At 39.7% G+C, this 25127-nt stretch overlaps 1 protein-coding gene across 4 annotated transcripts in view; it reads right to left on the reverse strand.

Annotated features, from left to right (window-relative positions):
• ccdc142 (coiled-coil domain containing 142) overlaps nt 1–25127 on the reverse strand; it is a 132604-nt gene that overhangs the window by 101904 nt on the left and 5573 nt on the right. The window contains exons 2-5 of one of the 4 annotated variants that reach the window (XM_051928672.1): nt 17786–17924; nt 12140–12201; nt 10809–10917; nt 73–1665 (exon numbers count right to left, since the gene is read on the reverse strand). In XM_051928672.1, the coding sequence (XP_051784632.1) occupies nt 73–1665; nt 10809–10917; nt 12140–12201; nt 17786–17876 (1855 nt within the window). In that variant the 5' untranslated portion in view covers nt 17877–17924. Of the gene's footprint in view, nt 1–72; nt 1666–10808; nt 10921–12139; nt 12202–17749; nt 17925–25127 lie in introns of all 4 variants that reach the window. The other 3 variants (XM_051928671.1, XM_051928670.1, XM_028801603.2) reach the window with 3 other exon arrangements.

Here is a 25127-nt window from a genome sequence, read left to right on the forward strand (position 1 = left end):
TAATACACACAATATACATACACACAAAACCAAATATCTATAAACAAAAATCATGATTAATCAAATTCTTACCTTTACAACATTCAAAATGCAATTCATTTAAAAAAAGGAACACCATCTGATCCCCACACTGATTTAAGCTTCCAAGATAACTACTGAATTTAGGTTGGTAAAACAATCTCAGAAGAGCAGCTTCAAAATCTTTCCAAAATAATACTCTATACTGCGAGTAAAAAATATTTGTTTCTGCTGAACTTTGAAAGTTTTGGCACCCTGTAGATTTTATTCTTGAAAACTCTAAGTCACTTTCCATACTTAAGTTATCAGAATCAATAGCAACTGGTTTATCGGGTTTAGGTCTGTTTAAAGCATGGTGCCCTAAGGTTCCTGTGGAAGACAGTGCTTTGAGAATTTTATCCATAAACTCTTTGTCCCCTTTTAAAAACTTTTTAAAAGGATGCATATGTGAAGAAATGTTTGATCCATGTAAACACTCCCCAAGTTTTGGTCTCAATAAACCAGCTCTAATGGCCTGGCCACCTGTCTTCGACATTCTTTTGAAAAAAGGCACTTTTATATCATTCCAGTCCATAGAATTAAATTTAACTCGATCAATACAAGAAAGAAACTTGTTCTGATTGATCATCCAACAATATAATATCATTGCTGCCATTCTTCCTCTTTGCTTTGAGAGAATCCTTAAAATCTTTGCAACAGCAAATGTGTTCACAGGAATGCTTTCACTACTATATTGAACCATTTTTGATTTGTGAGGCACTGAGTTGAATTCCAGATTTCCTTTACATTTATAGGACTTCTGTGGGTCAAAGTATCTTGTTTCTAAGTTCATTTCTGAAACTATGTTGTTGAATATTTTAACTGCCTTGAAAGTATCAAATATTGCCTCGGCAGTCACACTTTCAGGTGTGGTTAAAGCCAATACATTAAAAATTATTTTAATAAATTTCTCCATTAGAATAAGGGAATGAAGACCAAGCTTATTCAAAGAGTTTTTCATGTCTTCCAAATTGTGCTGCTTCTGGAAGAGAATTGGTCTTAACCAATTAGTATGGGTAGCTTTTTCATAAAGACAGCCCCAGTGACTGGTGTGAACTCTTAGCTCCTCACAAAGACTGCTGAGGTTATATTCTGGAAATAGCTGTGCAGCATTCAGATTTTCAGACAGCATTGTGAATTGTTTGTCCAATTTGATGATTAACTTTGAAAGATGGGTATTAAAATCCAAAACACCTTTTAGGCATCGAGTATATTCATCAAAGAAAAGGAGCTGTGATCTTTGTTCCAGTAAAGTCTGAAGCTTTCCATAATGCTTCCCAAGAGTTCCATAGGCAGGGTGGTAAAAGAATTCACATGGCTGAGAAATGTTGGATATTTTTTTTATATGGCCATGCAGAAACTGGGTATTTGGATAATAAATTGTACTGAAATGCATCTTCATTCCAAGGACACATTGCTCAAGCCTTTGGAACTTCTCTGAAGAATGTGAAGTGAACTTATCTTCACTAATAAATGAATCATCCGCATCAGAAGTGCTACCATCAGATCTTTGCTTAAGCCACCATTTTAATCCAGGATTTAGATGGGTCCATAAAAGTGCTTCAGCTTTCTGTAGTGATTTTGTCAAACTGTTTTGAGTACCAGGATCTAAAAAAGGTAAAAAAGTAAACAAGAATAAATAATAATTAAACACAATTTTGAACACTCAAAACATTTAATCGAAGTCTGAGTGTATAACCAATATAAAAAATATTTTAAACAAGGCATGAGCTTATCCCAAAATACACCATAAATCTGAAATATAATACAAAAAAAATGGACACAATCTTCTAAATTTACAATTTAAAACACTATAAACATTTTCTAGCATTTATGCACCAAACACATTATAAAAAAGTACAAATTCCAAAATAGGTGTTGCAAAAGTAATGCTCTAATGTTTTTATAAAATTTCTAAATAATTTTTGATTTTCTTTCCTATTAAAAATAAATCTATGATCAAATACACTTTTAACAGCTTAAATATTTTAAGTGTTGTATATGCAACACATTATCATCACACAAGGGGGCTCCGCCCCCTGCTCGCTTCGCTCGCCTACCCCCGGCGTTTTGAACCCACGCCTGCTGGGCAGCCACGTGTGAGGATGACGCACGTTTAATACGGAGCGTTCGCCCATGTCACTCTGGGGTCCCCCACTGTTAATACGGAGCTCCATCCGTACTATTATGCAGTGCATTGTGGAGTACTGCGGACCCCGTAGTGTTTCCCGTTTCAGTTTGTATCTCGGTCAGTCGAGCTTTTTTTTTTTTTTTTTTTTGAAGCTTTTGAATTCCGGTCTTCATTATCTGTAACCTGCTGTCCATGTGTTTGGCCCCCTCGTTTAACCCGTTTATGACGTTTTACTTTGCTTTCTACTCTGTCTTTCATTCCTGATCTTGCTTTATACTGCTTTTGTTTCAATGACACTTGGTCCGTGGTGAATATATTTTCCCTTTTTCGACTAATAATTTTCATTTGTTTGTGATACTGTGATGTTTATCGTACTGTTAATAATGCATCACTGTAATGTGATTCACGTATGCTGTATAGTTTGGACGTGTGAGGATGACGTATGTTTAATACGGATCGTTCGCCCGTGTTACTCTGGGTCTTCCCACTGTTACTACGAAGCTCTTTCCGAACTATTATGCGGTGCATTGTGGAGCACTGTGGACTCTGTAGTGTTTCCCGTTTCACTTCGTATCTCGTTTAGTCGAGCTCTTTCTTTTTGGAGCAGTGCCTGCCTGGTCTGCGGCATTTCAGACGCATGTTGTAGGCGCCTGCGTTCATTAACTATATCCAGGCAGGCACGTGTTTGTATCTCGGTTACTCGAGCTGTGTCGTGTTGAATCCGTGTCTGCTTTGCCTACGCAGTTTGAGACGCGCGTTGTAGGCGTCCACGTTCATTAGATCTGTTCACGCGGGCTCGGTGTCGAAGCTGTGTTAGTTGTTGAGCTGTTTGGTTTTGGAGCCGAGACAGTTTTGCTTCCGCGGTTTCAGACGCGTGTCCGTACCATCTCAGGTTTGATTTATGAACCTTTGTGGACTCCGTAGTGTGTCACGTTTCACTCTGGGGCGGGGCGTTGACTCCTCTTGTTTTACTATGTCTCCTCCTGCGCTTTCACCACGCATTAGTGCCACTCACAATATGGCGGCGACGCCTGCGCCTTCTGTATTATGTCGGTTTTTACCATGCTGTGTAGGCGCCTTTGCCTTTTGTACTTTACCGCGCCTTCTGACGCACGAGGTAGGTGCCTGCACCTTCCAGGTCCGCCCTCGGTGTGTGGTGTGGACGTTTAACTGTCGTTGTTTCTGCCTTTATATTCTGTATCTCGGTGTGCATGTGTTTCGTGCCTAGGTTTTTTTGAAGCTGTTGCATTCCAGTTTTCATCATCTGTAACCCGCTCTCCATGTGTTCGTCCCCGTTCTTTAATCCCTTTATAAAGTTTGACTTTGTTTCCTACTCTGTTTTATTTCTGACCTCGCTTTATCCTGCTTGCGGCATGTCAGACGGTTCGTAGTCTCTCGTTTTACTCTGGGCAGGGGGGCTTTGTTCTGTAACCTGCTCTGCATGTGTTTGTCCCTGTTCTTTAACCTCTTTATGACGTTTTACTTTGTTTCCTACTCCGACGGTTCGTAGTCTCTCCCATTTTGCTCTGGGGGGGCTTTGTGTGGCGCCTGCGCACGTGCGTAGTCTCTCCCGTTTCACTCTGGGGGGGGACTTTGTGTGGCACTTGCGCAGTATGTCTTTTGCGTCCACGGGCAGGTCCCTGCGTCCATATCCGGTTTACCATTCTCGTTTAGTAATATGGATATGGCTTACATTTTTTATTACAAAATGTGTCTGCAAAGCACAATATGCCATGATTCATGCACAACTGCCTAAAATGAGATGAATCTTGAAATGAAGGTGAAACTCTGTAAGCTGTTCACAAAACGGGATGCTTTGTGTGCACACAAAGTGATGTCAAAGAGAAAGCGGAATAGGGCACAGTTTGGACATAAATAAATACCACATCAACAAACAGTTCAGGTATCAAGTGATGCTAGTAGGTTACTGTTCGTGTATTCATGACAGATACACTTAAGCACTATTTTTAACAAATATAAAATAATTTATGCCCATCCCATTACTGTTTGCATTGTCAAAAAAAAAAAAAAAAAAAAGATGGGTCATGGCCCTCTTCAAAGTAATAAACGGGAAGGCTCAGCAGTGCATAGGTAAGTGGCCAGCCTTAAGACACCCGATTAGGCACAAAGGGCTTTAGCAGCAGATAAGATAGTATTAAGTTAATAGTTAATATTAAGATTGAAAAGTTCTTAGCTGTCAGGAAGTACAGCACTCAAGGAGGCCGGCAGTGTAACAGTTCATTAATATGAAGGAGTACAAATGGTGTGATTGGAGAGATTTTAAGTAAGGAATAAGAGGAGTCCTAAGTTAGGAGGACAGACAGAGAAAAGTAAAGTTAACCTCACAGAAGAACAAACAGCAGGCAGTCAACAGGGAGAAGATTACAGGACTTTAGGGGGCCAGAAGGTGTAAAATAGCTGTAGCAGTTCCATAATTTAATTTCTTTGTCTTAATATTTTTAGTTTCACCATTTAAGTTAAATCATTTAATTTTAATTAAAAAAGGCAGTTTTAGTAATCCTCAATCAAATTTTAACAATGAGGCTAGTGCAATGCAAGTCCTGTTAGATGTTAGACGTTTTATGTGATGGCTTGGAGGAGCCAGTCTTCTATGAGGGCTACATCTGTAGGAGATGCCAGTGGATCCAGTACCTTGAGCTCAGGGTCGCTGAACTGAACTGGAGGAGGAGTTGGCTGGCCTGTATTGTAGTGGAGAACTGGCAAACTTGGCCCTGGTGTCCTTTAGACAAATAGTGTACTCCCCTAAGGTGGCGTGGGAGGAGAATCCAGACCAGACAGGTACAGATAGGTGGGTCAGAGTCACAAGACATAAGGTAAAGGGTGCACACTGTCTGGGGGCATCAACCCCAGAACTGGAAGTGTAAAACCATTTTCAGGTCCTTGTGGAATAGACGGTGTCTCTGAAGATTCTGCGGTGATAGGCAAGGATGAGGAACTCCAATGTTCCACCTCAAAACTAGTTTCCAGAAAGAGAGAGGTAGTGATAGTTGGGGACTCAATCATTAGGGGGATTGAAGCACAGGTTTGCTCCAGAGTATGTTGCCTTCCTGTGCACAGGTGGGAAACTTCCCTGTAAGGGTGGATAGGCTGTTGGCCAGAGTGGGGGTGCATCCAGTTGTCATTGTCCATGATGTAACAAATGACATACATAAGTGTAGTCTATCAGTTCTGCAATCCAAATTTAAAGAGTTAGGTGCCAGGCTGAGGAGCAAAACTGACAAGGTAGTCTTCTCTGAAATTCTGTCTGTGCCACACGCCAATTCAGGCAAGATTAAGGAGATCAGAAAGCTTAATGCGTGGCTCAAATACTGGTGCAGGATAGAAGGGTATAGGTTTATGTAGCATCGGGTATCTTTTTGGAACAGATGGGACCTGTTCCGCTGTGATGGGTTACATCTGAACTGAAGGAGCATCAATGTGTTGGGGAGGTATAATCCTTGTTATTTGAGGATTGTTTTAACTAGAGAATGGGGGTGGGAGGGAGTTTAGGACAGGCCACGTTTAGAACTGTACATGGTGGAGCAAACAATAGTGTAAAATTAAAAATGAACAGTAATGTAAAGTCTAACCCAACATTTAAATGTAAAAGGAGTAACACATTAAAAATAGCTTTCCTTAATGTTAGAAGTATCTAAAATAAAACAAGTGAGTTGGAGATGTATGGAGCAGAGCAGAATTATGATATTATAGCAATAATGGAGTCCTGGCTAAATAATAAGAATGGAGATGAGCATAACATAAAAAGATGTCCCTTTTTTTTTTTAGGAAGGACAGACAACAGAAAAGGAGTGGGGTTGCTGTTTATGTCAAACAGAATTTAAATGCAAGTTCTCTTCAGTCAGACAATGAGCCCTATCTTAGTGAGGACATATGGCTTTGCCTGGAAAGCACTGGGGAAAGACATCTTATTTTAGGAGTTTGTTACAGACCACCCAATGTAGGCAGTAATTTCAACACACATCTTTTTAGCAATATTAAAAAGGCAAGCTTACAAGGGGATACAATAGTCATGGGGAACTTTAACTATCCAAATATTAACAGGGATAACCGTGCAAATAGTGGAGCATAACAGCAGGAGTTTTTAAGAAGTAATCAATGACTGTTTATCTCAGTAAGTTAAAGCACCAATGTGAGGTGAAGCCTATCTAAATTTAGCTTTTTCTAATAATCAGGGCAGAATTGGGGGTGTAGAGGGGATTGAACCACTAGGGTCAAGTGACCATAATGTGGTATAGTGGGTCCGCAGCTTTAAAAAAAAAAAAAAAAAAAAAAAAGGGCCAGGTTTTTAATTCATATAGCCGTGTCATTCTCCGTGGGCGCGATTGCACGACCGAGGGGAGTTAATGAGGTAGTCGGAGCGAGTCGCAGCTGCATGTATGGGCGCGATCATTCTTAATTGCTTCATTAGCTTCCTGCGGCGTGTGATTTAGGCGCTGCGCCTACGGAGGCGCGGGGAGAGGTGTATATTATATACAGTGGAACCTCTAGATACGAGTTTAATTCGTTCCAGCACTGAGCTTGTATAGCGAATTTCTCGTATCTAGAACAAACTTCCCCATTGAAAATAATGGAAATCCAGTTAATCCGTTCTGCACCCCAAATATATTAACATAAAAATCAATTTTCCTAACAAATAACACTGATAAATTATATATACTGTAGTCTACCTTTAATAAATAACACTGGTAAACAATATAACTGATTATTAAAAGAATCAAAACAGGTGTCCAAAGTGCAGTAGAGCATTCAATAAATCTTTAAATAAATAATCCTTAAAACAGTTGTGAAGTGGAGGTTTAAAATACACAAGAATAACAATCCTTTAACACGAGGTTAAAACGTCAAAAGGATGCCGTCTTTAAAAAACAGATGACAATCCCCGGTGCTTCTTCTCTGTTAGCGTCTCACCTGCGGGCTCTGCAACAGGCGAGACACTCTTAATGCAGCTGACCTTTTGTACACCGTCCTGCTTCAGCTGTTTGGCTCGCCTGTTCAGCTACACGCGAGCCTGCAGTCACTCACTCGCCCCGCCCGCCCGCCTTCTCTCTCTCTCTCTCTCTCTCTCACTTTTTCTCCCCCTTAACCGGCTCGCGCTTCTCTATATATGCGGGGAGGACATGGCAGCTGCAGCCCATCAACCACAGGAACAATCATGGATGTGGGCACTTTCCCACCTGTGCACTTAAGTGAGAAACGCAGACACCGCAGATCGCGGCTCGCAACTGCTACCACGCCCCCTCGCTAAGCCGCGAGCTATACCCACAGCCTGGCTCGTGGCTCGTTACGCGAACCAATGCTCGTATTTAGATCTGAATTTTTCACTCATACTTTCCTCGTATTTTGAATTTCTCGTATACAGAGGTGATCGTATCTCGAGGTTCCACTGTATATATATATATATATATATATATATGGGTCGACACCAGGAAAAGGGGGTTAGATGGATCGTGATTAAAGAAATGGACAAAGACTGATGAAAAATGGAAGTTAAATGACAGGAAAAGCAGTCTTGAAAGTGCGATCTGACCACATGTAAGGAAGAGAAAGAACGAGCTGGGGCCCCGCAAAAGAGCGTTTGGTAGTGGCGCTCTAGGGGCTAGTTCGCCCCACTGGATGTTCTGTTGGAGTGGGGTGAGCAAGGCAGGTGTCCTCCCGAGGGATCTGAGGAGCGACTACGTGAGCGCGAAGAATGAAGGGAGGAGAGCCGACCTCAAACGGTCTGGCAGTGATGTCTGTAAGGAAGCCAAGATGGAGGTCGGCCGAAAGGAGCTTGTTGCTGTTGGGTCTCCGCCAGCTGCGGGAGCAACGGGTGAGCCGGGGAGAATGAGAGACAGAGGGGGGCTGTGATCGTAATAAGAGAGACTGAATTTTAACTTCTGATTTTAACCTCGGATTTTAATGGATTTATTTTATTGATAATTGTTTTTATCCCCACTTTGCACTGTTGTTATGGAATATTTATTGAAACAATGATGCACTGCAATTTTTGTTTGGACATTGGCATTCTTGCACTATCCCCTGGCTTCATTTGAGAATTGTCCTCATTTGTCAGCTCGGTGACATTACCGACGGTGTCAGGTTCAGGGCTCCAAGAAGGACAATGGGAGTGTGGAACGAACCCACATCGTCACACATAATATAATACAATTCTCAGTGTTTTAGTCTTTCTATCCACATTCTTACAAAACTGCTAAAGTTTAACTTTAGTAGGGCAAATTTTAAGGAAATGCGGCAGTGTCTAAGGAGGATAGACTGGGATAAGCTTTTAAAAGTGGAGACAGTTGAGAAGCAGTGGAGCAGTTTTAAAAATCTTTTACATGTAATGTAGGACAGGTACATATCTGAATTTGGGATTAACTAAAAAAAAAAAAAAAAACTCCACAGTGATTTAATAAAGAGTTAAAAAAGAAGCTGCAAAGGAAAAAACAGATGTAAAAGACTAATAACTCCAATGTGAATCAGAGGGCATATGAAGGCAACCATTAAGGAGGATATTAGGAAGGCTAAAAGGCAGTTGGAGAGGAATACAGTAGATAAAGCGAAAGATGAACAAAACAGATTTTCAGTATTTTAGTTGTAAAAGAACAGTCAAGGAGGAAGCGAAGTGCATCAAGAATAGTAAAAGGGAATTAAAAATACAGACAGTGAAATAAGTGGATGCTCTAAATAAGCATTGTTCTGAGGTCTTCACAAGTAGATAACCTCCTAGTGGTAATGGGCCTAACTAAGGAGGTTCTGAGTAATTAAGAAATCGTAGAGGGAGAAGTACTGCTCAGATTAAATAGGCTAAAATCAAACATCTCCAGGACCAGATAATATTTACCCTTGAGTTCTTAAGGAGATTAGTTAGTACACATATAAACCCTTGACACACATTTTTAGGAAGTCGCTGCACACTGGGTTAATTCTGAAGGGCTGGAAAATGGCAAATATTATCCCATTATATAAAAAGGGTGACTGGGCAGATCCAAGTAAATATAGGCCAGTAAGCTTAACGTATATCACAGGAAAGAAAATTAATGAAAAGAATTACTCAAGATAATATTGAGCAACACAAGGCAAGTACAGGAGCTTTTCTGAACAGTCAGCATGGGTTCAGAAGAGAGAGGTGATGTTTTACCAACATGCTAGAATTCTATGAGGAAACAACAAAAGGGTATGATCAAAGTGGAGCATATGATATTACTTATCTGGACTTTCAGACAGCTTTTGATAAGATGCCACATGAGAGGTTGGGTAGCATACTAAAAGAAGTGTGAGTTCAGGGTGATGTTTTTAGATGGGTGCAGAATTTGCTCAGACACAGGAAGCAGAGGGTGATGGTGCAAGGAACCTTATCAGAAATGCCTGACGTTAACAGTGTTGTTTCACAAAGCTACCAAGTAGTGTGATAGACAGCAGGATTTTGGGGATTTTCTAAACTCAATGTTTTTTTAGATGAATTATGTGGATAGGACTGGCAAGCTTTGTTGGTCTGAATGGCCTGTTCTCATCTAGATAGTTAGAACATTGGAACTAAGTACACAATGGTGCTATTACATTCACAAATGTTCTTTTGAAATTGGTAAGAACAGATGTTTAACACATGAGAGGAGATTACTCAGTCCACAAGGCTCATTTCGTTAGTTAAGTTGTTTTAAAAACCCAGTTTGTTATCAGGGCAGTGCTGTGCATCTGTTTTAGTTCTTCTACCCTTTTTGAAAATTGGGACCACCATATGAGGTTCCCCACATTGAGGCACAATCTTCAACTATGCAACTAAGTGTTTTAACCAGGATATCCAAACAACATCCACAATTTTCAACATTTAGAGCCAGATCTCATTTATCATTTAGGTCTTACTGCTTTGAAGCTTTTTAAACACCTCAATGGCTTCAATTACTGAACCAATCAGCACATTGTGAATTATGAATGCAATCTAATACTTCTACATATGTTTCTCCCACTGGTCATGTGAAATATCTATTAGTCTTAAACTAGGCTTTAGTGTGAATTTGAAATGCAGAATCCTCATTTATCCTGTCCATATTCAATCCTAGGTTGCTTGCAATCAAATTATGGGTAGGTTGTAGGTTTGTTTTTATGAACAAACCTTTGTTTCGGTTGTCCGTCTGCAAGAGTGTGCTTGTTCGTCATATGAGTACATATTTTGTTTGAATAATTTCACACTTCATTTCTTTTAAAACACATGGTGTATATATTATTGCAGTTTATACAGACTATATTCATGCCAATTGACGCAAAACTAAATATACAGTATGCTATCTTAGATGCACACTGGCTCTTGAATTTAGACATGAACAATTGTCAGTGATGTTATTAACATTTGCTTTTCCAGTGGAATTTTATACTAGTCCTTTCTAAAAGGTTAAGATCAGTGATCAAAGAGCCAATATTACTATGTCCTAAGCAAAAGCTTTAGAACAGAATACAGCATACAGGATAATTTGTTTAGAACTATTAAGGTTGATTCTGACTGCACATGTTTCTGGAATAACTCCAGGTTAATTTTGGTGACATTCTAAGAGCAAAGACTAAAGTCAATCAGTTTTCAACTTCTCTCAAAATAAACCAAACCAAAAGAAGAAAAAGGGACAACCTGCTCCATTTGCATTTTCTTTTTGCAGAATTTCATCAACTGGTATGATTTCAGTCTTCAGATTCAACGTTCTCTTTTGCAGTCTTTTATTTTCCTCCATACCGGAACTCTGCTATGAAATGATAATAAGAGCAGGCTTAAAAACTCCAGAAAATGACATGTAGGCAAAAAGAACTTGTTAAATTAATTCAGAATACATTACTGTTAATGGCACATAAAAGGTAAGCAAATATCCAGCAGACATAATTTAATCAATTAAAGCACACCATTAATAAAAAAAATGCCAAAAGGAGAAACTGAAAAATGCATCTATTTCTTTCATGATAATTAGCTCAAATATAAATAATGAAATATAATTAAAACTAGCTGTGCTACCCATCTAAGATGGGTGGAAATCTAACTAATCAACTTAGACCTCGCCATTAACATTTAAAGTGCCCCACGCAAAACATATTTCTCTGTTATATGCCACTTGGTATGGGACTCGTATAAGCAGTGTTAATGTTTTGGATGTGTCATCTATTGGATTAACAAATGCAATGAATTTTATTACTCAACTAGGGGGCTTTGCCCCCTGCTCGCTGAGCTCGCCAACCCCTTCCATCCCCCCCACCCCTGTCAGCGCTACACGCCATTGTGAAGAGGGGAGGTGAATGCACCCCAAGAAGACGTGGCCACTCCTTTGAAACCCCTCTTAAACGGTGATACAATGGGAAACAAATAACAATTGGGAAAACAAAGTTATTTTTTTTTTACCTCCTCTTTGCTCGATCAGCTTTTGACTTCCTGCTGCTACCTTGCCGTGTGATCTGCATTTCGTGTGGCACTTCAAACGTTTAAAAGCCTGTACAACAGCTGTCCTTTCGTCTTACTGCCTTGTCTCTCTTCTCCCCAAGACATCCTCAAACACTATTTGATCTCTTTTCGCTGATCCGTTATTTCACAGAGTAATATTTTCCATTTGTTTGAGCTACTGCAATCTTTACTCTCATATTTTTGAGACTTTCGAAATTTCCTACTTCCATTATCTCTAACCTGCTCTGCATGTGTATCATGGGACTTGCTCCCAAAGGTTGCAAGTATGACGTGACTTGACAGTCTTGCGGGACATGAAAGTGTCTCTCTTCAAAAGATCACGTCTTGTCACAAGATTTTTTTTTTATAATAGAGAAAAATGTTTGTGAGGTGCCATCATTTGGAATAACAGACACAGCAAAAAGATGGACATAGACCCATAGACACTAGTCCTTTTATTAAGGTGGATAACAATTGTACTAGACAGTACGTTAATCAAAGACTAATTTACTAAAGTAAAACTTCTGTTGCCCTACCTTTTCCTCAGATGGAAATTTAAAATCGACAAATCCAACTGAAGTACTGGTTTCATTTTTACCTTTAAATATTGAAAAAAAAGACATTTTAAAACAATGCATTAGGTGCCTTCACCTAAAAATAGTGCAATAATGCAATAAAATAAAATGTATAATAAAACATAGTTCATGTTGGAATCATTGGCTTCAAGATTTAAGGTTTTATTTAGTCAAGTGTGCACAATAAAACATGAAATTTACCTTCTCAGTTGAATCCAATAACAAACACAAATAAAATAAAAACAAAAAAAGGTTAAAACCCTACACAGTAATTCTAAAAATATTTACATTATTTGAAAAACAAATTATTCTTTAACCTTGCACTTCCAGAATTTATTGTCTCCAATATTCCTTTTTAAAAAGGTGTATGGTGCTGGGAAGAAAGGAATTTCTGAAGCAACTGATGGGTTCCCTGATTTACAGAATTTAAGTTCTGCATGTAATGAATGTCATTTGTTGAGATAACTTTCTAATTTTTCAACATTGCCCTTTGACAAACATTTACCAAATCATGTACGCCAGCCCCAATAACTTTAGCTGCATGTTTGGTAATATGCTGGAGGTTTTTAAAATTTTGGTTTTTTTAGACTACTATACCAGGCAATGAAGCTGAAATGGATGATAGACTGGATAATATTACAATAAAAAGACAACCTTAGGTCCTTGTCGACATTAAATAGTGTGAGGTTAAGAAGGAGAAATAAACACCGATTGCATTTAGAGTATACATTTTGTTGTATTTATATATCAATAATTATCTAGGGTAGTTCCTAAGTATTTATGTTCAGTCACTATTTCTATCTCACCCTAAAGAACAATTATATTTGAGCACACAGATTTCTGCCTCTTCAAGTCAAATATTACTTGCTGCATGACCCAAGTACACATTCAGATGGATGATCAGATATTCTATTTAAGAATATTCTTATACAGAGTACAATTCATGGCTGCTTGTATTATGACAATCTGTACAGATCCTGCGTCAGCATAGTATCCCACATGTTTGACTATTTGCTTGATTTGGAATGTTGCGCTTCCTTTAAACAAGACAATGGGACCCATACTGCCAAAAGTGTTCCACTTTTGCCTGATCTTTCCATAATACATTCTCACAAAACACTTGTGAATTAGTCAAGTCCTCCTTGGCAAATGAGAATTGAAAATTTATATTTTCCATGGTTAGCAGTAGTTTCTACATTGCTACTCTCCACCACTGCTCTTTTTGTTGCTTTCCAATGATTGAATCTTGAATAATAATGTTTGTTGAAGAAGAGACGTTCTTTTTAGGATGGATCATATTGAGGATGACCCAAGCAAGGTCTTTACCAGACACAGAGAGCAGTGTTTTGCTCTCCACAGGAGTAGCTCTGCTGCAGTTGCCCACATTACGAAGGGGGTGGGAGAAGCCCATGGGAGCCTCATTCCTGGAAGAATCAAAACTGCAGGAAAGCCAATGGGTTCAGGCCTGTTGGGGATCAGAACTGGTGAGGTGTCGAGGTATCACCCGTTGTATGGCAGCACTTGGATTCCAATTTGAGGCAGTCCATCTGGGTAGGAGCGTGGAACGTCTAGTCTCTCCAGCAGGATGATCATCTTCTCCTGCTGTCATAGGAGCTTCATAAACTTCACATTTCAGGAGCGACACTCTCTGAGGTGCGTAAACTTGGGACTGGCGAGATTTCTGTAGGTAGATACACCTTTTATTGGTTTAGTCGCTCTGATGGCTGTCATACTCAGGGAGTACCTGTTGCTGTGATGGATTGGCTCCTTCCGATAGCGTCCTTTCAACAAGTGTATTACGAGACTCAGATTAAGGCACTCTCCGAGTCCCTTGTCTATTGTCTTAGTGTATGTACCCACCGCAAGAGTGATGTCTCAGTGAGGGAGACATTTTATTCGCAACTGCGCTCAGTGGTTGATGTGTACCCGCGTGGTTACACTCTTCTGGTCATGGATGACTTCAATGCGACCACTGGCACCCGCAAGGCTAAGTATAAGAGTTGTGTCTGTCCCCATGGGTCTGGCAACTGTTATGAAAGTGGCTCAATGTTCCTTGACTTTGGAAAAAGTCAGGGGCTATGGATTGCTGGATCCTGGTTCCAACGCCCTGAACCATATCATTGGACATGGTACTCCAATACTTGTAGTGCAGTGAAGGAAATCGATCACATCCTCGTGAGTAGACGCTGGAAGATCCTAATGAACTGCAGGGTCTACAGAAGTGCCCCGTTTGTGAATTTCGACCACAGAACCATTGTTGCAACTCTGAAGATCTTCCTTAGGCGCAGTAGGCTAATACCTACTAGGAGAATGACGCTGGACCTGGCTAATCTCCAATAACAGGCTATTTCTAATGAGTCTGCACACAGTTTGTGTGAGGAACTTGCCGACTTAGGTGCGAATGCCAATCCTAATGAGATGAGGGGGATGTTCCGTGACAAGACCCTGAAGGTTGCTGAGGGTTGTGTTGGTGTTGCTCCCAGAAGGAGATATTTCATCTCGCAGGGCACCCTGGATATCATCGAAAGGATTCACAGCGCACAGCTTGATGGCAACTCCGGTCTGTACCAGGACCTGACAATGATGGCAGTGAGGGCCATTTTATAGCTGGTATAAAAGATGCCTACGTGCCATAGGAGTGGCAATGACACATAAAACTCAAATCTTGTAACAGCTAGTAGAAAACAATGAGTCCTTGATTCAGAATTATGGGTAGTATATAAAAGTGCATGCAACAAAGCATTCTAACTGAAAAAAAAAAAGCCTTCACAGAGTCTGTTGGAGCTACCAACTTGAAAGTCACATCAAGACAGAACAAACAAAAGCCAAAGGCAAGGATGTTGTCCACGTTGCTGAAATTTGTGTCTTATTAATTACATTTCATTATTCTAAAAGTCATGATAGATTAAAAAGAGCAAGTTTTAATGCATCAGTTTTTCATTTTGATTAAGGAAACCTTCCATAATTAAGGATAGACAGGGTGACATGGTGGCCGGCACAGTACTTAGCAGTACAGCCTTACTGAGATGGAAGACAAGCTTTAAATTACAAGCCTGGCAACTCAAAACTGGCCCAGTATGAGTGTGTGCATGCACCAGCATACACATTGAGAGAGAAAAAAAAAAAAAAAAAAAAAAAAAAAAACTGTGGCAGCACAAAAAAAGAATTACAGTGGAACCTCGAGATACGAGTTTAATTCGTTCCAGCACTGAGCTCGTATAGTGAATTTCTCGTATCTAGAACAAACTTCCCCATTGAAAATAATGGAAATCCAGTTAATCCGTTCCGCACCCCCAAAAATATCAACATAAAAATCAATTTTCCTAACAAATAACACTGATAAATAATATATACTGTAGTTCTTTGCAGCACTATCTGAGGCAACAATCTTCTTGAGAGGCATCGTGGAATAATTATTTTCATGTTAAATGCAAAAAAAACAATGAACTCACAAGCGCACAAACACGCAGATCCTCACGCTACGGGAGAACAAGGAACACTGAGTGAGCTGACGGGCGGGCAGCGGCAGCTTGGGTGAATCCCCGAGTCGAGGCGGATCGGGAAACACGTCACGCATACCCACAGCCTGGCTCGTGGCTCGTTACGCGAGCCAATGCTTGTACAGTATTTAGATTCGAATTTTTCGCTCATACTTTCCTCGTATCTTGAATTTCTCGTATACAGAGCTGTTCGTATCTCGAGGTTCCACTGTATATAGGATTTAAAAATACAGGTGCTGGTCATAAAATTAGAATAATATGACAAAGTTGATTTATTTCAGTAATTCCACTCAAAAAGTGAGACTTGTATATTAGATTCATTCATTACACACAGACGGATGTATTTCAAATGTTTATTTCTTTTTATGTTGATGATTATAACTGACAACTAATGAAAGTCCCAAATTCAGTATCTTGGAAAATTAGAAAATAAATTAAGACCAATGCAAAAAAAGGATTTTTAGAAATGTTGGCCAACTGAAAGGTATGAACATGAAAAGTATGAGCATGTACAGCACTCAATATTTAGTTGGGGCTCCTTTGGCCTGGATTACTGCAGCAATGCGGCATGGCATGGAGTCGATCAGTCTGTGGCACTGCTCAGGTGTTATGAGAGCCCATGTTGCTCTGATAGTGGCCTTCAGCTCTTCTGAATTGTTGGGTCTGGCGTATTGCATCTTCCTCTTCACAATGCCCCATAGATTTTCTATGGGGTTAAGGTCAGGCGAGTTTGCTGGCCAATCAAGAACAGGGATACCATGGTCCTTAAACCAGGTACTGGTAGCTTTGGCACTGTGTGCAGGTGCCAGGTCCTGTTGGAAAATGAAATCTGCATCTCCATAAAGTTCGTCAGCAGCAGGAAGCATGAAGTGCTCTAAAACTTCCTGGTAGACGGCTGTGTTGACCTTGGACCTCAGAAAACACAATGGACCAACACCAGCAGATGACATGGCACCCCAAACCATCACTGACTGTGGAAACTTTACACTGGACCTCACGCAACGTGGATTCTGTGCCTCTCCTCTCTTCCTCCAGACTCTGGGACCTTTGATTTCCAAACGAAATGCAAAATTTACTTTCATCAGAGAACATAACTTTGGACCACTCAGCAGCAGTCCAGTCCTTTTTGTCTTTAGCCCAGGCGAGACGCTTCTGATGCTGTCTCTTGTTCAAGAGTGGCTTGACACAAGGAATGCGACAGCTGAAACCCATGTCTTGCATACGTCTGTGTGTGGTGGTTCTTGAACCACTGACTCCAGCTGCAGTCCACTCTTTGTGAATCTCCCCCACATTTTTGAATGGGTTTTGTTTCACAATCCTCTCCAGGGTGCGGTTATCCCTATTGCTTATACACTTTTTTCTACCACATCTTGTCCTTCCCTTTGCCTCTCAATTAATGTGCTTGGACACAGAGCTCTGTGAACAGCCTGTCTCTTTAGCAATGACCTTTTGTGTCTTGCCCTCCTTGTGCAAGGTGTCAATGGTCGTCTTTTGGACAACTGTCAAGTCAGCAGTCTTCCCCCATGATTGTGTAGCCTAAAGAACTAGACTGAGAGACCATTTAAAGGCTTTTGCAGGTGTTTTGAGTTAATTAGCTGATTAGAGTGTGGCACCAGGTGTCTTCAATATTGAACCTTTTCACAATATTCTAATTTTCCGAGATACTGAATTTGGGACTTTCATTAGTTGTCAGTTATAATCATCAACATTAAAAGAAATAAACATTTGAAATACATCAGTCTGTGTGTAATGAATGAATCTAATATACAAGTTTCACTTTTTGAATGGAATTACTGAAATAAATCAACTTTGTCATAATGTTCTAATTTTATGACCAGCACCTGTATACTTTCTGTGCCTTGTGCTAACTCCTCAATAGGCATCAACAAAATGTACCATTTTATCATAGAAATCAAAACTACATATACTTAGACATCCTGAAACAATCATATCCATATTATCCAACTACTGTATCAATTAAAATAGAGCTTATCTTTGATGTGGTATATAATTAAATAAAGATACCTCACAAACAAACTACAGTTACATAATTAAGTTTGCTGTATCTTACTTAATTGAGGACTTAGTGAAGGCCATTCTTCCTTACTTATTCGTTCCTCTGGGGAGATTTTTCTCTGTCCAACCAATGAACTTATAGAAGGCAAGATACCTCCCGATGCCTGTGACATTTTGGACATTATCAGCACCAACCCATGATTCACTCTTGCATCACCTTTGTGTGGAGCCTGAAAAGTATAATTAATCTACATTACATTCAGCATGCAAGAGGTTTATAAATCTAAAATACACAAAAACAGGTGCAACTAGTGGCATCACCAATGGCAATATATTTATAAACATTCAAATACCAACAGCAATGCATTAAATATGAACTCATCATATTCTCCTGGGATTCCTTTCAAAGTATTGAATACATATTCTTTAGTTGATTGATGGAAGGCATCTAAACTGCACTGGTCAAAGTTTTTGTGTGAAATTATTTAACTATCCTAAGCAGAAAACAATGAACAGATTACTACTACTTAACCATTAATCATGGCACAAAGTGTAATTTAACATAACTCAGTACTATCACCCAGCTAGGTAAAATCAAAAAAAAAATAGCAAAAATCTCCACAAAATATTAGGCCTTGGATGAAAAGGAGCAGTCTCAATATTTCATAAGAAACTAATCAGAAAATTACAGTACAGTATCTTGCTTCTTCTCTTTGAGCCCTGTATTACTTTTAAGACACCAAAACTGTAAAGTATCTGTATGGATATACCTGTAATAGCTCTTATAACCACATAAATATACATTTGAAGTTTTGGCACAATTCAAATGTCATGTGTGGTCTAAACCAAACACAGCCTAAGTCCCAAAAACTACTGAAATAGGGTACTAGGCAGAATCACTCTGGGAGGAATACTTTGCATCAGGAGAGGCTAGGCAACTTCATAGATTTAAAGAAAAACTGGAAGCAGCATAGTACTGTAAAAGTAGTGAAAGGGAGCTTGTTTCAGTCTGCTAAAAACTGAATTTCGAGAGACCAATCACTTTGCAGGAAGCAAAGATTCCAAGGTCAAGGCCAAAGCAAGACTGGAGATATTCAAATGCATCCATCCATCCATTATCCAACCCACTATATCCTAACTACAGGGTCACAGGGGTCTGCTGGAGCCCATCCCAGCCAACACAGGGCGTAAGGCAGGAAACAAACCCTGGGCAGGGCGCCAGCCCACTGCAGGGCACACACACACACACCCCAATCACACACTAGAGACAATTTAGAATCGCCAATGCACCTAATCTGCATGTCTTTGGACTGTGGGAGGAAACCGGAGTACCCAGAGGAAACCCACACAGACACTGGGAGAACATGCAAACTCCATGCAGGGAGGACCCGGGAAGCGAACCCATGTCTCCTAACTGCGCGGCAGCAGTGCTACCCACTGCGCCGCCATATTCAAATGCATAAAGGTCAATATTCTTGAGAAATTCCTTATCTCAACCTCATTTAGAATATGAGACATAATTTAAGAATCACAGCCTGCAAACACTTACCTGTAAACTTGAATGAACTGGAGTAAATCTGATAAGAGAAATTAGTATTAAAAAAATTTAAAAAAGTACCCCTAAGGACAAAAGCTGTCCCATTCAAAAACTAACATATTGGGGATGGATGGATTTTCTATTGGCGATTCTAAATTGGCCCTAGTGTGTGCTTGGTGTGTGGGTGTGTTTGTGTGTGTCCTGTGGTGGGTTGGCACCCTGCCCAGGATTGGGTCCCTGCCTTGTGCCCTGTGTTGGCTGGGATTGGCTCCAGCAGACCCCCGTGACCCTGTGTTCGGATTCAGCGGGTTGGAAAATGGATGGATGGATGGATGGATTTTCTCGTTTAAAATGTACCTTCTTGATTATGCGACTTTAAAAAATAGATTGGAGTAAAATTAAGCAACATTTGGCATTCAGGAAACAAAACAACTTATTTCCTATCTGTTCAACTTAGCTTACTAGCAGCAACAGCTAGTGCTTAGGGCAAACAACCATGGTTAAGTTAAAGAAAATATGGGTCTCTAGTACTATAGTTTAATTTCACTTTGGGAGCTAGTTACAAGTTACAGAAGTACAAATGGATGTTATAGGAGCAAAACCACATTTAAAGAAAATGAAAAAAAAAAGCTGTAAGTGGAAGTGCATATTGGAAGTACGAAAAAAATAAATGTACATCAAAATCACCATTGATGTTACACATTTTACACTGTTCATTGGAGTAAAAATGATAGCATGTTTAGGTTCTCATTCATTTTCTTATAGATGAGATTTTCAGAGTTCTCTTTTTCTAATTGCAGGTATTGAATATTAACTACAAAACCGATTTTAAATGTTATTTTTCAAAAATGGCTGAATATAGAATACATCTATAAATGCCCAATATTAAGCAACTTGTGATAGAGTAGTTCCTCCAAATGATGGGAGCAAACACGCAAGCCTTTGCTCTCCACCTACATCAATACACCTTGGGTACCAATGACCCTGTCTCTGGTTCACCAGTTGTCCTTCCTTGGACACTTTTTGGTAGGTACTAACCACCGCATGACGTAAACATCTCACAAGACCTGGGGCCTCATGTATGAACAGTGCATACACACAAAAATGTTGCATACACCTGTTTCCATTCTCACATCACGATGTATAAAACCTAAAACTTGGCATAAAGCCACACACATTTTCACGCCGCCTCAATTCCTGGCGTATGCAAGTTCACCACTTGGTTTTGCAAACTGGTGGCACCCAGCGTCAAAGCAGTGCTACTGTTCCTGTGTGGTTTCCCTTTCTTTTTTAGATCCACATCCCTTACGCAGCTTTATCAAATACACGGAAATTAACCGTATAATGTTTATCAGTTTAAGGCATCGGATTGTAATTACCCGAAACAATAAAATGGTACATAGAATGGCCAAATTATTCCAAATACCATAGCTGCTTTAGCGTTTTTCTCACTGCACCACTTGGAGTATTTATCCCACTGTATCTGGGTGTGGAATCACAGCTATACAGCAGCTGATCAGAAAGAGAATTATCGGTTTACAGCATCTAGCACACACTGCCTCCAACATGCACACAGACTATTTGAACAGGTACCATAAAGCAAACGTTTCAGAGCCTTTCCTGTATGGACCTCGCAGTTCAGAAAGAGTTTCATCCCAAGAACTAAAAACGCACTCGATCAGTCCATCAAGTGTTCCTGGTAGAACTGTTTGTACTTATAAGTACAATTACCTCACTGTAAACTTGCGATTAGGGAATCCATTCCCGGGCTCCCGATTCCTGGACATTTTTCATTCCTGCATTCCTGGGAATGAAACTGCTGTAATTCCCGGGAAAACAGGAACAGCCAAGCTCGCATATATAGCATGTAAAAGTGTAAAAATCAATTAAGAAATAACAGTTATACTTGAAAATAATTAAGGTGGCGCCATTGCTGCAGCTTGCACTTCATCAGACAACAGCTTTGAACAGCAACTTGAAATGGCAATGTGTCAGTCTGTTGCATCCACATTATCTGTGCCAAGAAACTTGCCATCACAGAATGATGACAAGAAACTGGATGCATCAGTAAAAGCTGAAAGGGTGGGTGTTTCAGAGCAACGGCAAGTGTGGGCGTTGTTTAGGACAAGTCTATCAGTATCTGATGACTGTGCCGCCTACTTCAGTGGAGGCAGAGCATGCTTTCTCAGCGGCTGGCGTACTCTGCACAAAGGTGCGCTCTCGCCTGGACGACCGCACGCTGGACACGTCGTGCTTTCTAGACTCTTATTACCACAACTAAAGATACGTGTACTTATATGACAGCATGACCTGCTTGTAGATAAGGTTAGTCTTATTTGTGTCAACATATTGCAGTAGTTTTATTAAAAATAAATAAAAAATAAATATTAAAACCGTTCACATGTGAGATGCCCGTGCAGTGCAACAAGCATCTTGTGGGAGGCAGCAACCATCTCTGGATGGGATGCCATCTCGTCACTATCACTGCGCCACCATGTTCCCATGTTTAATACATGCTTTAATTCCTATCATCATTAAAATGATATCAAGTATACATCTTAGTATTTAAATTGTTCAGCGAGCCATACTATCATAAATGTAATGTATTCTGTGTCCTGTCAGAGGAACAGAAAGCCCGTTTAAAAAGCACAGTGATTCACACACAGAGCACATAGACGAACACATACAAAAAGCATTTAATGTGCTACTTTAGTTATGATGGAATTTGAGAAACTAATAAATTAAACAATTTTAAGATGAAGTGTATGACGTTTTACTTTAATGACAACATAAACTACATGATTAAATTGGAGTTGACATTTCGAGCTTTTTTTTCCCCCCACTGTGTCCCTATTTTTTTTTTCTTTTCTCTGTACCCTAATAAGCTTCCATATGACACTACGACTTTGATATCTGACAACTTTTTTATTTTGGGCACTGTGTGACTTTGTGAACTTGAGTTTTTGAATTTTTCTGACACTCTACGCCACTCAATCAACTTCCTTTTGTTGTTTATACCAATGTTTAAAACAACAAATAGAATATTTTTCCTTGCCTCCACTTGGTATTCGCTGAAATTCTTCTATTTTACCCCGTGCTTTTGCCATTGTCTTTTCACAGAACACTGAACTTAAGGGCCATTTATATTGATTTGCATATTCAAAGAGGCGTAATTCTGGGAGGAGACGGGGTGGGACGGCATGCGTGTGCACATGCGTTACTTTTCACGCTGACTGGGACTTATGGAGTGGAAGAACGTGGAAGTTGGCATACGCATAGATTCATGCATCTGGATTTTTTTGTGTGTACACACATTTCCACTTCTGTCCGTACACTATGTTTTAGTGTGAATTCTACGCATGGCATTATGCATAAGGCCCTAGGTGGTTTGGAGATGCTCTAACCCAGTCATTTAGCCATCACAATCTGGCCCTTGTCAAATTTTCTCAGATCCTTATGCATGTCCTTTTTTTCTGCTTCCAACACATCAATTTCAAAAATTGACTCTTCACTTGCTGCTTCTTATATCCCTAACCTTGACAATTACCACTGTAACAAGAGAATCAATGTTATTCACTTCACCTGTCAGTGCTTTTAACGTTGTGGCCGAATGGTGCATGTGTGATGCTTTTTACCCAATGCACAAAATTATAATGCCTAAAACAACAAAACAATGAGCACAAAATATGCTTTCTAGCGTAAAAGCTCTTTCAGAATTAATCACCTAAGAATTTATTTTGCTTTAAGTTTAGTTTCTGTAAGTAACTAATACTGTAAGTTCTAGGAGTAGGAGTGATCCCAAAACTTTAGGGCTTTTACTAAACTTACCATATATGGCCCTGTCTACATATCTGAAATAAACGTTACACTCTAGACAAAGCTTTTACTACTTGTTGTATACCTGCAAGCAAAATATGGCTTTTGACCTGCTCTGCTATGAAAATGCTCTATCCGACACCATCGAAGGAACCAGCTTCTAGCACTGATATTACTTTAATTTTCATAAGGTCTTTGTTCATATTTTTTCTCTTTATTCTTACCCAAAAAATAATTGCCACTGGTCTGCTTATATTGACAAAATGGAAATATTTTTCAATATATTCCAATAACTATTTGAAAAAAAACTTATTAAAAGAAATGAAGCCTATCCCAAACTGATCTCAAAATGCAAACCGAGTCAAGTTGGATTTTCCTCTCAATCTCTTCTTGAGAATCTCATTTTAAATTTTCTATAACTGAGGCACTCAAGTATTGATTCATTTGTTAAAATGAGCAGAAACAAGAACCAAACTGTGGACCAAGATAATTAAAAACAGAACAGCAGAATTTGTGAAGATAGTGACATTTCTACAGGCAATAGTAACATACCACACAAAACAAGTAGCACTTTTATTCTTTCAGTATCAGATCCGAATTTATAAGACCATGGAGCTCCTGATGTTAAGGCACTATTTAGATGTCCAATAAATCTTTAAATACGGAAGGTGACTTGCTCTCAAAAGATTCATAAAAGTCGTCTTGAGAATGAGAGAGACATAAATCAAGTTATGATCTTATAAGAAAAACGAACTACTTCCTTGATTTAAGAACTGAAGAATGCAGTGCTGGCCTGCCGTTGCCACACACTGATAGTTCTGTTGTAAAAAGGATGTAATACTCATACATAGGAATAATTCCAACACATTCAAAAGCAAAACCAAATTCAGTTTATAGATGCATCAAGCATTAAATATCAAGTGAATACTACAGCACTGGTATAAACACATGGTCTTAGAAGTTCTCATTGCGCAATAGCTTAGAGAATTTGAGGGCCAGGTCCATTAATGAATGCAAGGCTGGGACCAACCTATCATAGGGCACATAGAACTTTACTTGTAAAATAAAGTTATTTATAAACAGCCTTTCCCATAAGAAGGCCAAATACAGAAATCTTAATGAGAATGTCTCAGAACAGTATAAACTCAACCTATTCAAGTAAGAAACATTTTGCAATGATGAAATGGGGATGAGCTCATCAGCAATAATCATTTATTCTAAATAGACAGTGCCCATCGATAATTTTTTTTTTTTTGGAATACTCCTCTTAAGTTGCTTCATTTGGACAGAGCTTGGAACTTAAAAACATTAATTTCTTGCCTATAGCATTCTTTCACTTGCCTTTAACTACTTGTATGAGTCAAAGTTATTATGAGCAAGTTAATGTACTTTATATGCTGCTTTACCGATGTGCTGGCTAGTGGTTCCCTGTTCTTGCCAACAACCATATAGGCATGTTGGTGGCCAGAAATGGATAAAAAATTCAATTCAATGACAGACTGACAAATCATCCATATTACTAACCGAGAATGGTAAACCAGAAGGCACGGACCCAGGTACACGGCGATGGACGCAGGAGACATAGTGTGCAGGCGCCTACAGCACACAGAAAAGAGGATTCTGCACTGCACCCCAGAGTCAAACGGAAGACACTACGGGGTCCGCAAAGGTCCACAAAGATAGTACGGAAGGCGCGAGAAAGTACGAAAGGCGCATGCGCCTACAACACGCTTCTGAACTAAACGTCCACACTACACAGCATGGTCCGAACGAACTCTCCGTATTAAACGTTCGGCATCCTCACACGTCCAAACCATATAGCATATGTGAATCACATTACAGTGATGCATTATTAACAGTACAACCACAGAAAACGCTCCGTATTAACAGTAAGTGCAATTATCCACATTACTAACGGTAGACAACAGATAACTAATGGAGTCACGGTCACGGCTCCAAAACAATCCAGCTCAACTAACGGAGCTACAAAAACGAGCCTGCATAGATAAAATCATTAAACGTGGGCGCCTACAATGCGCGTCTGAAACCTTCGAAGCAAAACTGTCTCGGCTCCAAAACC

This window comes from Erpetoichthys calabaricus, chromosome 5, assembly GCF_900747795.2.
Source record: "Erpetoichthys calabaricus chromosome 5, fErpCal1.3, whole genome shotgun sequence".
NCBI classification, from domain to species: domain Eukaryota; kingdom Metazoa; phylum Chordata; class Cladistia; order Polypteriformes; family Polypteridae; genus Erpetoichthys; species Erpetoichthys calabaricus.